The 14,644-nt window shown below is 47.6% G+C and overlaps 1 protein-coding gene across 1 annotated transcript in view; it reads left to right on the forward strand.

The window, feature by feature from the left end:
- Nucleotides 1-14,644, forward strand: part of LOC110529212 (protein enabled homolog) — a 106,749-nt gene that overhangs the window by 86,703 nt on the left and 5,402 nt on the right. The window contains 8 exon segments of the mRNA XM_036985106.1: nucleotides 817-1,277; nucleotides 3,982-4,722; nucleotides 8,066-8,106; nucleotides 8,108-8,377; nucleotides 8,525-8,682; nucleotides 8,971-9,019; nucleotides 9,327-9,384; nucleotides 9,616-9,682. Coding sequence (XP_036841001.1) covers nucleotides 817-1,277; nucleotides 3,982-4,722; nucleotides 8,066-8,106; nucleotides 8,108-8,377; nucleotides 8,525-8,682; nucleotides 8,971-9,019; nucleotides 9,327-9,384; nucleotides 9,616-9,682 — 1,845 coding nt within the window.

Raw genomic sequence — 14,644 nt, forward strand, 5'->3', positions numbered from 1 at the left:
GTGATCTACAGCAGGCTACCCCAGGAGGCAGCCTGCCTCACCTCTTATTACAGCATGCTGCCCTCTAGTGATGAGATTTCTCGCTGCAGGAATAAGTCATTCCCAACCTGGGAAGCTCCTATCCGAACTCAGCAGACCTAGTTGGAATGAACAAGCTGATGCGTTTTGGTATTTGGTGAATGTTATGAGGTAAATGCCAGTAGAAGCTGAATAACAGACAGGTTCTGTCCTTATCACTACAGAATGGGAGGCTGTAGCCAGAAGAAGACATTGTTGTGTTTAATAACAAATGTGCAGAGCTAGCTGTGGTTGCGTAACGGTTTGTCTTGCACAGAACCGTAATTACATAATGACAACAAGCTTATATAATGATTTTAAAAAGGGCATTTTCCAAGTGACAGCACTGACTGTGGGTCTGCGTGGTGGTTTAGGCCAGCGTGTGAAACGAGGTCTCATCTCTTCATTGACATTTTACAGGAGTGATTAGGGTTAAGTGCCTTGCTCAAGGGTACATTGATACATTTTTCACCTAGTTGGCTCTGGGTTTCGAAACAGCGACCTTTCAGTTACCTGGCCCTATGCTCTTAACCGCTAGACTACCCCATCTTCTCCACTCCCCTCCCTCTATTCTTTCTCCTCTCTGCTTTCTCCACTATCCTGTATGGTCTCTCCTTTTTCTTCTATGGTTTCCTCTCTTGACTGTATGGTCTCTCCTGTCTTAGTTCTCCTCGTCTGGTGTCTCCTCTCTCGTCTCTCCTCATCAACCCCCTTTCTCTTCCTCTCTCTAACCTCTTCTCTCCTCTCTCCCCATGGCAGGCAGCTGCAGGAGCTTCAGAGGCAGAAGGAGATGGAGCGCGAGCGGCTGGAGCACGAGCGCCAGGAGAGGGAACGGCTGGAGCGTGAGATGCTGGAGAGGGAGCGTGAACGGGAACGTCAAGACCGTGAGCGTCAGGAGCGAGAGCGGGAGCGCGCCGAGAGGGAGAGGGAGCGCGCCGAGAGGCAGCATGTGGAGCGTGTTGAACGGGATCGCCTGGAGCGTGAGCGTCAGGAGCAGTTGGAGAGAGAGCAGTTGGAGAGAGAGCAGTTGGAGAGAGAGCAATTGGAGAGAGAGGTGGCGGAGAGAGAGCAGTTGGAGAGAGAGCGGGCGGAGAGAGAGTGGGAGCTGATGGAGAGCGAGAAGCAGGAGAGGGAGAGGATGGAGCGAGAGACTCACCAGGAGCAGCAGTTGGACAGAGAACAGATGGACTGGGAGAGAGGGAGACGCATCTCCAACGCCGGTGAGCAGCCAAGCCTTTTTCCTTACCTCTTACACACTCGCCCACATGCATACACATACACACACCAACACGCATATGCACACATCTGATGTCTAGGACAGGACAAGGTAGTACAGTACACACTGACGACACAGGACAGAACAAAAGGACAGAATAGTTACCAACAGGTGAGTGGGTTTAGGTCTCACTTCATTTAGCAGTAGTACTTCCAAAGAGCCGTCTTGGGTGTAAAATCCCAGCTTGACATTTAGCTGGAGTCTGAAGCGGAGACGCTGACTCTACTCAGCCATCCCTGGCCGCTCATTAGTTAGTGTGACTTATAGCGAGGCTCCTCTCCCATCTCTCTCTGCCCATCTGCCTGTGTGTTGGACGGGCTCGTGGAACAGCTTGAGTGGCGCTAGGGCATAGGGGGAGTGTTTAGGTGCTTCTCTCAGCGAGCAGGCAAGAACTCACACACACTGACACACACTCAGCTCTCTCTGCCTACTCCTGTTGGGTCCTGTTTTGACCAGGGATGGCTTTGACTATGTGTTGGTGGATGTTAGGGGGAACCCCAGCCAGCCTGCCCAGCAAAGCATAGGCAGGTGCAGGACTCAGGCTCTGGGTTTGGTTAGGGGAGGATCAAGGATGGGAGATGGGCATTGCTGCTACATATTGGGTCAGTGGGGGAGCCAGTGTTGGCATGGTTCAGTGCCGCAATCATTACATTAGCTGGGCCAGATTCTCTGTTAGTAGGAGAAAAAGGAACCATCAAAGCTAACATGCTGCCTGCCCCGCAGGAGCACAACAACATAACTAACATATCATGGTATAGCGTTCACTTTTTTTTCCCCAGGACATTTATACAATACATAATGACCCAATTCACACTGAACATGACAAGACCAACACTAGAAACAATGTTGCACTGCATGTTGCTGTAACATTTGGGCCGCTTTTGGGTTTGAGGTGTGAATATGCACTTTTAATACGCTTCTAGTTGTCTTTCCTGCAGGAAAGACAAACATGTGCGCTGTTGGCCTAATGTACATAGCCTTGCAATAGCTTTTGGTTGGATTTCCAATTTCATTCATAGTATGTTTAGTTTTCCATTGGATGTTGTCAGTGTAATGGAGGCCATGCTGATCCTGTGTGTAACCATACCTCAACTTCTAACTGAAAACCTGAGGAGAGGTCTGCTAATAAGGCATCCGCAGCTCCATGGACTATCTGAGATGAGCTTCTTGACGTGTCCAGCACACTGTGGCGTCTGTCTCATATTAGCTATGCCCCTTTATCGCGTTCAAAAGAACAAGGGCTTCCTTGTGTGAATGTCAACCTCTTTAATCCAGCCATTCCTACTACTGATGTGATGGTTGTAGACCGGCCCGCCCTATACTGGTCCTCTTCTTCTGTAGGCCACTCTCCTAGGGAACACACTAGGCTACACACTAGGCAACATTTAGTTATTGTGTATGGAGGAGATGGAGTGTATGTCCATTTTGGGGTTAGTGAGGTGTGTGTGTGTTATTACTCTGGGATCACAGAGCAAAGCTAGGGCCTGCCTCTGCCCACTTACCAGCCGGAGGGAGGGGGAGACAGTTGGGGGAATCGGGAAAGAAGAGACAAACATTTGGACAAGAGTAACACTTCTGGTTGGTGTGTGTGTGGCTGCCACTGAGGGTCAGTGGAGTAGAATGAGGCTGGCACAAAGGATTAGCAGCATCGCCCCTCATTCAACATATGGCATGAGAGGCCTCCGCTCTGGGCTAACTCTGGGGCTACGCTGGCTGGGGCCACAACAAAACAGAGCATGGATAATTCAGAGCATGCAGTCAGGCTCTGGCAGTGTGACCACCCAGCGAGACTACCCCCGCAATGGCTGACCTCACTAATTCTGTACTTTACATGAGAGATGAGAAGATACTACTGATGTGTGTGTTGATGAGACAGACTTTGTGATGGTATTTTTTTATTTGTTTTGTAAGACTTTCTGTGAACTCCTTGTCATTTGAAAGAGGAGATTCTGACTTGAAATCGTTCCGATAGGAACTAGGTAATGGTGTTTGATTTAAACTGGAGTCACCCAAATATTGAAGCATTTTATTGATTTAGTTCGTTTAGATTGTCTGTGCACCATTTGCTTATTGTAAGAACAATGAACAAAACATGTCCAAATTGGTTACATGTCTCAATTGTGGTTCTTTGACTTCTAAATGTATAGAATACACATGTTCTGCTTGCCCAGTCCTGGAATGGAGCCGCAGGATGCAGCATGGATAGAGTGAGTGACTGACCAGTGCTGTGTCTGGTGTGTGTTGATCCTGAGAGTTTCACCAGAGGCTAATAAAGTGTTTGAAGTGGGCATCACTTGATTAGGCTTCATTCATTGAGCGGCCAGGCCAAGCGCTCCCGACTGAATGTACGATGGTCTCTGTTTTTCTGCTGCCTCTCTATCCATGTGTTCACATTGACGCATTGTTTACAGAGTGTGCCTCAGGATCTGTCTCAACTGCTAACCTTGTGTACTAATAGTAGCATCCTTTCTGTCAGAGAAAGGACCAAGTATAGAAAAAGGAGATTTAGGTCTGTGCTGGTTTTTCCTGCTTCATTTGCCCCCTTCTCTCTGTTCTTTCTGTTTCTCCCCCTTTCTCTCTCTCCTCTCCTGTGTTCTTTCCCCCCTTGTATGGCTGCACGGTGGCTGCTTCTCTCCTGTCCTGTTCAGCGTTTGAAAGTACCCTCTACACCCCTCCGCCTCCAGAGTACTCCTCCAAGACCTCCTCTACGTCTGTGTCTCCCACCACCCCCAACTACCCTCCGCCCACCCCGTCACCCTCCTCTGCAACACCCCCCACCCCGCCTCTACGTCACTCTGCCTCCCGTTTTGCCACCTCACTAGGCTCCGCCTTCCACCCCGTCTTGCCCCACTACGCCACAGTCCCCAGGCGACAGCCTGTCCCTCCCATGCCCCCCACCCCTGCCCCAGCAACCCCCTCCAAGTCTTTGGTGTGGTCAGCAACAAACTTCAGCCCTCTGCCCCCATCGCCCCCCGTCATGATCAGTAGCCCCCCGGGCAAGGCAACAGGCCCTCGCCCTGTCATTGCCATCCCAGTCCCCAGCCCCTTGTCACAGAAACCCCCCTCCCCCAATGGGCCTCCTATGTTCCCTGCCCCTTCACCGGTCACCATTGGCAACAGCAGCAACCCCACCCCGCCGCCCCCTCCCACCCCGCCGCCCCCTCCACCGCTGCCCCCCCTCTCCCTGTCCCTGTCCTGCCAGCAGTCGCCTGTTGTCTCCCCCATCGCTCCCCTTGTGTCCTCTCCCTCATCCCAGCCTGCTGTTGTCCCTTCTCCTTCCACAGCTCCCCCTGCCTCTGCTGACCTCTCTGTAAACCTCTCTGAGCTGGGAGACTCCGGCTCCTCGGCTCCAGAGGCCTTTCAGCCTGCAGACCCTCTGGCCCAGCAGGGTAAGGCCTCACCTCTCTCAGCCTCGCTCTCTACCTCCACTCACCCACTAACGGGGGCCAGGGTGTAGCGGGCCTGCCCTAACCAGCTCGGCCCAGCTCTGGGTGCCAATGCTGGCTGCATCGGTGGCTAGTACGGCTGTGGCTCTAGGTCTGCTAGGTTAATCTGTGTTGGTCAGGTGTCTGTCTGGCCTCTGTCAGCATACTCTCGCCATGTATGTCCATGCTATTGCTCGTGGTCTTGAGTTGCCTGGTGAACTGGTTTGAATGGTGTCTGGTCATTGGGCATGGCATGGCATGGCATGTATGTGTGCAAGTGTGCACTCACAGACAGGGGGCTCTGCTGCATCTAGCTATAGATCGCTGAAGCTATGTCTGGAGGGATCAATGTCTCTTTGTTTCTCCTTTGCTTCTTGTTTTTTTTTTGTTTTTTTTATCACCTCAAACTATTATTTTTCTGCAATTCACCATTGTGATGACCTTAGTATGTTACCATGACTTTTCATTCTCACTTGTCATGTCAGTGTTGTGTTCATCAAGCCTACTGGACCTGGTGACCGTAGGCTTGTATACGTGATACAAAAGGGACTGATGGAGACTAATTTCTGCTCTGTCCTTGTTCACTTAGGCTTCTTGTCATGACACTACTGTACGTTTCAAGGGAATGGGAGGAATTAACATGGATATTAGATGTATTTTGATTAGGAAATGACTGACTGAACTCTGGGGCAGTCTTTAGAGGGATTGTCACTGTCGGAAGCTATCCAGCAGCTGGAATCAAAAATATTAAGATCATTTTTTCCCTCTCCTAAATTGAATAGTTAGCATACACGTCTGTCCCCTCTGGATTTGGGGATCCAAATAAATGAATAACCTCTAACAACCATGTCAAATGAGGACAAGCTTTTTATTATACTTCCTTAACCGGCCACCACATCTGATTACCTTCTTAACTTTATGAGGAATAACATTTTAATTCAACATTTTGAAATCTTTCTGAAAACCATTGCAGTTTCAAAAGTTCAGATTTGACATAATTCAAACACTCCAGAAGCATTAATGAGACTATTTTGTAACATAATAGAGTTTTCAATTGTGGTGTATTAAAACTGCCCTTTGAGTAACTCGTCAGTAGCATTTACAGTGCATTCGGAAAGTATAACGTTTTCCACATTTGTTACGTCACAGCCTTTATTCTAAATAATGTCATCTATCTACACACAATACCCATAATGATGAAACGAAAAGAGGTTTTTCTACATTTTCCCAAGTGTTTTAAAAATATAAAACATTTATTTACTAAAGTATTCAGACTCAATTGAGTTCAGGTGCATCCTGTTTCCATTGATCATCCTTGATGTTTCTATAACTTGATTTGAGTCCATCTGTGGTAAATTCAATTGACTGGACATGATTTGGAAAGGCACACCGCAAAAACCAAGCCGTGAGGGCAAAGGAATTGTCTATAGAACTCCGAGACAGGATTGTGTCGGCACAGATCTGGGGAAGGGTACAAAAACATTTCTGCAGTATTGAAGGTCCCCAAGAACACAGTGGCCTCCATCATTCTTGAATAGAAGAAGTTTGGAACTACCAAGAGTCTTCCTAGAGCTGGCCGCCCAGACAAACTGCGCAATCGGGGAAGAAGGGCCTTGGTCAAGGAGGTGACCAAGAACCCGATGGTCACTCTGGCAGAGCTCCAGAGTTCCTCTGTGGGGATGGGAGAACCTTCCACAAGGACAACCATCTCAGCAGCACTCCACCAATCAGGCCTTTATGGTAGTGGTCAGGTGGAAGCCACTCCTCAGTAAGGGGCACATGACAGCCCGCTTAGAGTTTGCCAAAAGGCACCTAAAGGACTCTCAGACAATGAGAAACAAGATTATCTGGTCTGATGGAACTCTTTGGCCTGAATGCCAATCGTCATGCCTGGAGGAAACCTAGCACCATCCCTACAGTGAAGCATGGTGGTGGTAGCATCATGCTGTGGGGATGTTTTTCAGTGGCAGGGACTGGGGGCCTAGTCAGGATCGAGGCGAAGATGAACAGAGCAAAGTACAGAGATCCTTGATGAAAACCTGCTCCAGAGCGCTCAGGACATCAGACTGGGGAAATGGTTCCCTTTCTAACAGGACAACGACCCTAAACACACAGCCAAGACAACGCAGGAGTGGTTTCAGGTCGTAATGTTCATGAGTGGCCCAGCCAGAGCCCAGACATCAACTTGATCAAACGTCTCTGGGGAGACCTGAAAATAGCTGTGCAGCGACGCTCCCCATCCAACCTGACAGAGCTTGAGAGGATCTGCAGAGGAGAATGCGAGAAACTCCCCAAATACAGGTGTGCCAAGGTTGTAGCATCATACCCAGGAAGATTCGAGGCTGTAATCGCTGCCAAAGGTGCTTTAACAAAGTACTGAGTAAAGGGTTTGAATACCTTTTGCAAATGTGATATTTCAGGTTTTAATACATTTGCAAAAATGTCTAAAACATGTTCTTTTGCTTTGTCATTATGGGGTATTGTGTGTAGATTTGAGGGAGAAACGAATCAATGTTAGTGTAAGGCTGTAACGTAACAAAGTGTGAAAAGTCAAGGGGTCTGAATACTTTCTGAATGCGCTGTAGATGTAGATGATTCAGTACGACTATTTCTTTCACTTGGACTGACCCACCCGTGTTAGTGACCTCTGCCCTCAAGTCTCCTCTCATTTGGCTGAAAGGAAACTGGTCACACTATAGAGATCCATTTAAATGACTATTCTAATAATTAGTATTCAAATTCCTAATTCTATAGGTCACGCCCTCATTAACAGGAGCTCAATATGGGCACATTCCATCATGGCTTATTGATCAAATCATCTGTCTGGGTTGAGGAATCACAATGATTTTCTACAAGCTAATTATTACAGTTAATACATCTCTGTGGTTCCATGGTTTAGGGCTGCTCTTGCAGGCATATGCCGCTATTGACCTAACTAAGGCTGCTAGAGTTCCTGTGTCCAATGCATTTTCTGTCTTGTTTTTGTGTTGGATGTCTCCATTTGCTTCATTCAAATGGATACATTTAGGCCATTGCCACAACTCACTGATGTGCATGTTGTATGACAAACAGCAAGAGGATGTTAGCGACTTCATGCCGTGTCTTCACACACAAGTTTTAAAGTCTAAGGTTGGTCAAGCCTGATAATGTTAGTATTGATGCTGGATATAGTATGGGTGCTTAAGGAAGCCTGAGTTTTTTTTGTGTGAGGATAAAGTAAATAGGAGAGAACTCGTGACCCCTGCTCTTTCTGTGAGTCCTAAATTTTGATACTGACTGTTTACTCTTCTCTCTCCCCCCCATACAGACACAGTGTTGACGCCGGTGCTGCCCACCCCCCCTCCCCCTCCCCCCCCTCCCTCCCGGCTCCACTGTGACCCCCACAGCCTCTGCCCAACCAGGCCCTCCTCCCCCTCCCCCCTTACCCCCCACACTCACCCCTACAAGCGGCGGCCCCCCTCCCCCACCCGGTCCGCCACCTTCCCTCGGTGGCCAGGCCCACCCTCCTCCTCCACCAGCCCCTCCCCTGCCGCCCGGTCTCTTCTCCCCCTCGGAGGACCGCCCCCTGTCCGGGCTGGCCGCTGCCCTCGCTGGAGCCAAGCTGCGTAAAGTGCCAAGGGTGAGAGGCCGACACGCACAGAACAGACAGGTCCACATTTTGGCCTTTGGAATTTCCATTAAAATGCTCAAATCATTGTAATGTCATTATTTCGTAATATAGTCTACCACTACTTCTCTGACTCTGACCTTTCTCTCTATCCTTCAGAGTGATAGTGGTGGTGATGCGGCAGCTGCTCTGGCTGCAGCCATGGCGGGGGGCTTGGCTGGCGCTACAGGGGCCAAACCTGGAGGAAACGGCCCTCTGGGAGGAGCACCTGGAGGAGGGGGGTTGATGGAGGAAATGAGCGCCCTCCTGGCCAGGAGGTGACATTACACTACATTCCCATTTGAAACATGGAGAGAGGAGGGATACAGCATGTTTGGGTGGCTTCAGGGAGTGGGGGGGGGGGGGGCAATATTGAGGAAGGCTTGAGGCCCAAATGTTTCTTGTCAATATAGATATTTTCATTGAGTGCCATATCATTGCAGATCATGTACAGTAGCTGTCGCGGTCAGCCTAACATTATTTCAAAGTAATTTGGTGTGAGAGAATTTTTGTTTTGACATACAATATAACATGTTATAACTTTTATATTTTGTGGTGTTTTTCAGGAGAAGAATTGCAGAGAAGGGATCATCGCCTGAGCCGGAGCAGAGAGCTGTGAGTATGACAGATAGACAGAGAACAGGGAAAGTTAATCTCTGTATATCCTGCTTGACAGTACCTATCTAGTCTACCCGTCTGTCTATAATTCAGCAGCCTGGTGTTTGTATTCTCTATCCATCCCTTCTGGATGTCTTTGGAGCTTCATATGTTTCTCTTTGAGGGTCATTGGTGGCATTAAAGAGGATCAATGGATCTCCCTCAGTGGATTATTAACTAAATGCCTGGTCACATTTCTGATCATCTGAAGCTGCCTGACCTAAAACTTCTGACCTTCTGAACTCACTGTGCTACTCTCTAATAGGACGACGGTGGCAGCGAGGGCACCACGACTCCTAAAGTGTCTGCCTGTAGCACACCAGGTGAGTGGGGTACAGGATACAGTACAGGACTGTAGTGGTCAGAGATACACAGGACCAGAACAGAAACATGCAACTTCCACATTCAGACCACCAGGATCCTAGTCCGTGTTGGCCAGCAGTTAATGTAATTTGGCAGATTTTTTCAGTCAGTATTTTTTTGTCTTCTGATGAAGTGGTTCAGTTATATCAGTGAAATTATCTCTAATGCTTTTGTGTTTCTCTCCTCCGCAGACATGCCCAGGAAACCATGGGAGAGGAGTAACACTATGAATGGTAGCAAATCCCCAGTCATTGGAAGGTAAGTACCAGCATTCCATAAATGTACAAACGGTAATACATTGTTAGTCTCTGAGTCTCTAAACACATTATTGGGTCAAGTACAACGGAGTCAAAATATCCACTACCTGTCTGAATCATTGACTGCCTCTGCATTGCTGCTCATTATCATGTAACTGGAGAGAAGGAGCACAGGGGGTAGCAGAGCATGGCTCACTGCTGGGGTCCGACCCCTGGGCTTGCTGGTTCATGACTGGTTAATAACGTGACTAAAACACAGGGCTGCTGCTTACCACTAGGCTACTGCTAGCAAGGCTATCTGTATCAAATCAAATTGTAATTGTTGCAGGTACCTTACAGTGAAATGCTTGCTGATAAGCCGTTAACCAACAATGCAGTTTTAAGAAAAATACCCCCAAAATTAAGAAATAAAAGTAACAAATAATTAAAGAGCAGCAGTAAAATAACAATAGTGAGGCTATATACAGGGGGTACCGGTACTGAGTCAATGTGCGGGGGCACCAGTTAGTTGAGGTAATATGTAAATGTAGGTAGAGTTATTAAAGTCACTACGCATAGATAATAAACAGAGTAAGCAGCAGCGTGAAGGGGGGCGGGGGGGGGGGGGGCAATGCAAATAGTCTGGGTAGCCATTGATTAGATGTTCAGGAGTCTTATGGCTTGGGGGTAGCTGTTTAGAAGCCTCTTAGACCTAGACTTGGCGCTCCGGTACATCTTGCCATGTGGTAGCAGAGAGAACAGTCTATGACTAGGGTGGCAGGAGAACAGGTTTTTAGGTTCTTCCTCTGACGCTGCTTGGTATAGAGGTCCTGGATGGCAGGAAGCTTGGCCCCCGTGATGTACTGGGCCGTACACACTACCCTCTGTAGTGCCTTGCGGTCGGAGGCCGAGCAGTTGCCCTACCAGGCAGTGATGCAACCATGCTCTCGATTGTGCTGCTGGAGAACCTTTTGAGGATCTGAGGACCCATGCCAAACCTCTCCCGTTGAGGGAGAGGTTGTCTTTGCACCACACGGCCAGGTCTCTGACCTCCCTATAGGTGTTCTCGTCGTTGTCGGTGATCTGGCCTACCACGGTTGTCATCAGCAAACTTACAGATTACCGACCATTTCGAATCTCACCATACCTTCTCTGCTATGCAATCTGGTTTCAGAGCTGGTCATGGGTGCACCTCAGCCACGCTCAAGGTCCTAAATGATATCTTAACCGCCATCGATAAGAAACATTACTGTGCAGCCGTATTCATTGATCTGGCCAAGGCTTTCGGCTCTGTCAATCACCACATCCTCATCGGCAGACTCGACAGCCTTAGTTTCTCAAATGATTGCCTCGCCTGGTTCACCAACTACTTCTCTGATAGAGTTCAGTGTGTCAAATCGGAGGGTCTGCTGTCCGGACCTCTGGCAGTCTCTATGGGGGTGCCACAGGGTTCAATTCTTGGACCGACTCTCTTCTCTGTATACATCAATGAGGTCGCTCTTGCTGCTGGTGAGTCTCTGATCCACCTCTACGCAGACGACACCATTCTGTATACTTCTGGCCCTTATTTGGTCACTGTGTTAACAACCCTCCAGGCAAGCTTCAATGCCATACAACTCTCCTTCCTCTTAAATACAAGTAAAACTAAATGCATGCTCTTCAACCGATCGCTACCTGCACCTGCCCGCCTGTCCAACATCACTACTCTGGACGGCTCTGACTTAGAATACGTGGACAACTACAAATACTTAGGTGTCTGGTTAGACTTGTAAACTCTCCTTCCAGACCCATATCAAACATCTCCAATCCAAAGTTAAATCTAGAATTGGCTTCCTATTTCGCAACAAAGCATCCTTCACTCATGCTGCCAAACATACCCTTGTAAAACTGACCATCCTACCAATCCTCGACTTTGGCGATGTCATTTACAAAATAGCCTCCAATACCCTACTCAACAAATTGGATGCAGTCTATCACAGTGCAATCCGTTTTGTCACCAAAGCCCCATATTCTACCCACCATTGCGACCTGTACGCTCTCGTTGGCTGGCCCTCGCTTCATACTCGTCGCCAAACCCACTGGCTCCATGTCATCTACAAGACCCTGCTAGGTAAAGTCCCCCCTTATCTCAGCTCGCTGGTCACCATAGCATCTCCCACCTGTAGCACACGCAGGTATATCTCTCTAGTCACCCCCAAAACCAATTCTTTCTTTGGCCGCCTCTCCTTCCAGTTCTCTGCTGCCAATGACTGGAACGAACTACAAAAATCTCTGAAACTGGAAACACTTATCTCCCTCACTAGCTTTAAGCACCAACTGTCAGAGCAGCTCACAGATTACTGCACCTGTACATAGCCCACCTATAATTTAGCCCAAACAACTACCTCTTTCTCTACTGTATTTAATTTATTTATTTATTTTGCTCCTTTGCACCCCATTATTTTTATTTCTACTTTGCACATTCTTCCATTGCACATCTACCATTCCAGTGTTTTACTTGCTTTTTGTATTTACTTTGCCACCATGGCCTTTTTTTTTGCCTTTACCTCCCTTATCTCACCTCATTTGCTCACATCGTATATAGACTTGTTTATACTGTATTATTGACTGTTTGTTTTACTCCATGTGTAACTCTGTGTCGTTGTATGTGTCGAACTGCTTTGCTTTATCTTGGCCAGGTCGCAATTGCAAATGAGAACTTGTTCTCAACTTGCCTACCTGGTTAAATAAAGGTGAAATAAATAAAAATCAGCAAACTTAATGATGGTGTTGGAGTCGTGCCTGGCTATGCAGTCATGAGTGAACGGACTACAGGAGGGGACTGAGCACGCACCCCTGAGGGGCCCCCGTGTTGAGGATAAGCGTGGCAAATGTGTTGTTACCTACCCTTACCAACTGGGGGCGGCCCATCAGGAAGTCCAGGATCCAGTTGCAGAGGGAGGCGTTGAGTCACAGGGTCCTTAGGTTAGTTATGAGCTTTGATGGTGTTGAACGCTGAGCTGTAGTCAATGAGTAGCATTCTCACGTAAGAGTTATTTTTGTCCAGGTCTGAAAGTGCAGTGTGGAGTACAATAGAGATTGCATCATCTGTGGATAGGTTGGGGCGGTATGCAAATTGGAGCGGGTGTAGGGTTTCTGGGATAATGGTGTTGAGCCATGACCAGACACGAGTGCTATGGGTCGGTGTCATTTAGGCAGTTTACCTTAGTGTTCATGGGCACAGGGACTATGATGGTCTGCTTGAAACATTTTGGTATTACAGACTCGTACAGGGAGAGGTTGAAGATGTCAGTGAAGACACTTGCCAGTTGGTCAGCACATGCTCAGAGTATACGTCCTGGTAATCTGTCTGGCCCTGCGGCTTTGTGAATGTTGACCTGTTTAAAGGTCTTACTCTCATCGGCTACGGCGAGCGTGATCACACCGTCGTCCGGAACAGCTGATCCTCTCATGCATGCTTCAGTGTTTCTTGCCTCGACGTGTGCATAGAAGTAATTTAGCTTGTCTGATAGGCTCGTGTCACTGGGTTAGCTCGCGGCTGTGCTTCCCTTTGTAGTCTGTAATGGTTTGCAAGCCCTGCCACATCCGACGAGTATCGGAGCCAATGTAGTACTATTCAATCTTAGTCCTGTATTGACGCTTTATCTGTTTGATGGTTCATCGGAGGGCATAGTGGGATTTCTTATCAGCTTCCAGGTTAGAGTGCCACTCCTTGAAAGCGGCAGCTCTACCCTTTAGCTCAGTGCGGATGTTGCCTGTAATCCATGGCTTCTGGTTGGGGTATGTATGTACAGTCACTGTGGGGACGATGTCATCGATGCACTTATTGATAAAGCCAGTAACTGATGTGGTGTACTCCTCAATGCCATCGGAAGAATCCCGGAACAAATTCCAGTCTGTGCTAGCAAAACAGTCCTGTAGTTTAGCATCTGCTTCATCTGATCACTTTTTTTATTGACCGAGTCACTGGTGCTTCCTGCATTAATTTTTGCTTGTAAGCAGGAATCAGGAGGATAGAATTATGGCCAGATTTGCCAAATGGAGGGTGAGGGAGAGCTTTGTACGCATCTCTGTGTGTGGAGTAAAGTTTTTTATATATTTTTCCCTCTGGTTGCACATTTAGCATGCTGGTAAAAATTAGGTAAAACTGATTTAAGTGTATTCAAGTCCCCGGCCACTAGGAGCGCCGTATACAGCTCGTTGAGTATGGTCTTAGTGTCAGCATCGGTTTGTAGTGGTAAATAGACCACTACGAAGAATATACATGAAAAATTAGTGTTCCTGAGATGTGTCAATGAAAGCCCCAAATTCCAGGTTCTAATTCCAGGGCTCTAAATTTGTCGGTGAGAACGTGTTCCTGGAAATGCACCTCCAGCTTCCATGTGCAAAACAGAATGCTGACTGCCTCCACCACAAGTCATCTTTTGTTTTATTTCGCTGAGAATGTGAGATGTTTTTTTAGAACTTTCTTTAAAGTCGGTTGGTGTTGCATTTTAGCGTATTAATGTGAAAAGTTTCAGACAATTAACAGATCCCTAGAAAATTCCTATTACAATGCTTTATCATTGTAAAGTTAACTTAAAGCAAAGTCAATATATCATCAATACGGCTATACTCCGTGTTTTCTCTGTAGCCTGTAGGTTTAGTTTGGGTTGGTTTAGGGAGGGGACCTGGGGCTGCAGGACAGGCCTTTTAAGAGCTGTCGTCTCTCTCTCACGGACTTGACTCACCGTGGAGAAATCTGATGGGTTCTGATCTCGTAAACAGGGATACAGGCCTGTAGAGTGATAATTCTCTCTTTTTACTCATTTTGTGTCATTTGCTGTGATTGAAGTAGAAGTGATATTTTTGGGGGCTTGGGTTAGTGCCTTGTAATTCCCACATACTGTATCTCTGTTTTGCCAGCAAAGTCATCACCAGACTGCTAATGAATTCCACATATATACATTGGTTTATTCTTGTTTTAAAATAAGCAATCTACAGG

This window comes from Oncorhynchus mykiss, chromosome 8, assembly GCF_013265735.2.
Source record: "Oncorhynchus mykiss isolate Arlee chromosome 8, USDA_OmykA_1.1, whole genome shotgun sequence".
NCBI lineage: Eukaryota > Metazoa > Chordata > Actinopteri > Salmoniformes > Salmonidae > Oncorhynchus > Oncorhynchus mykiss.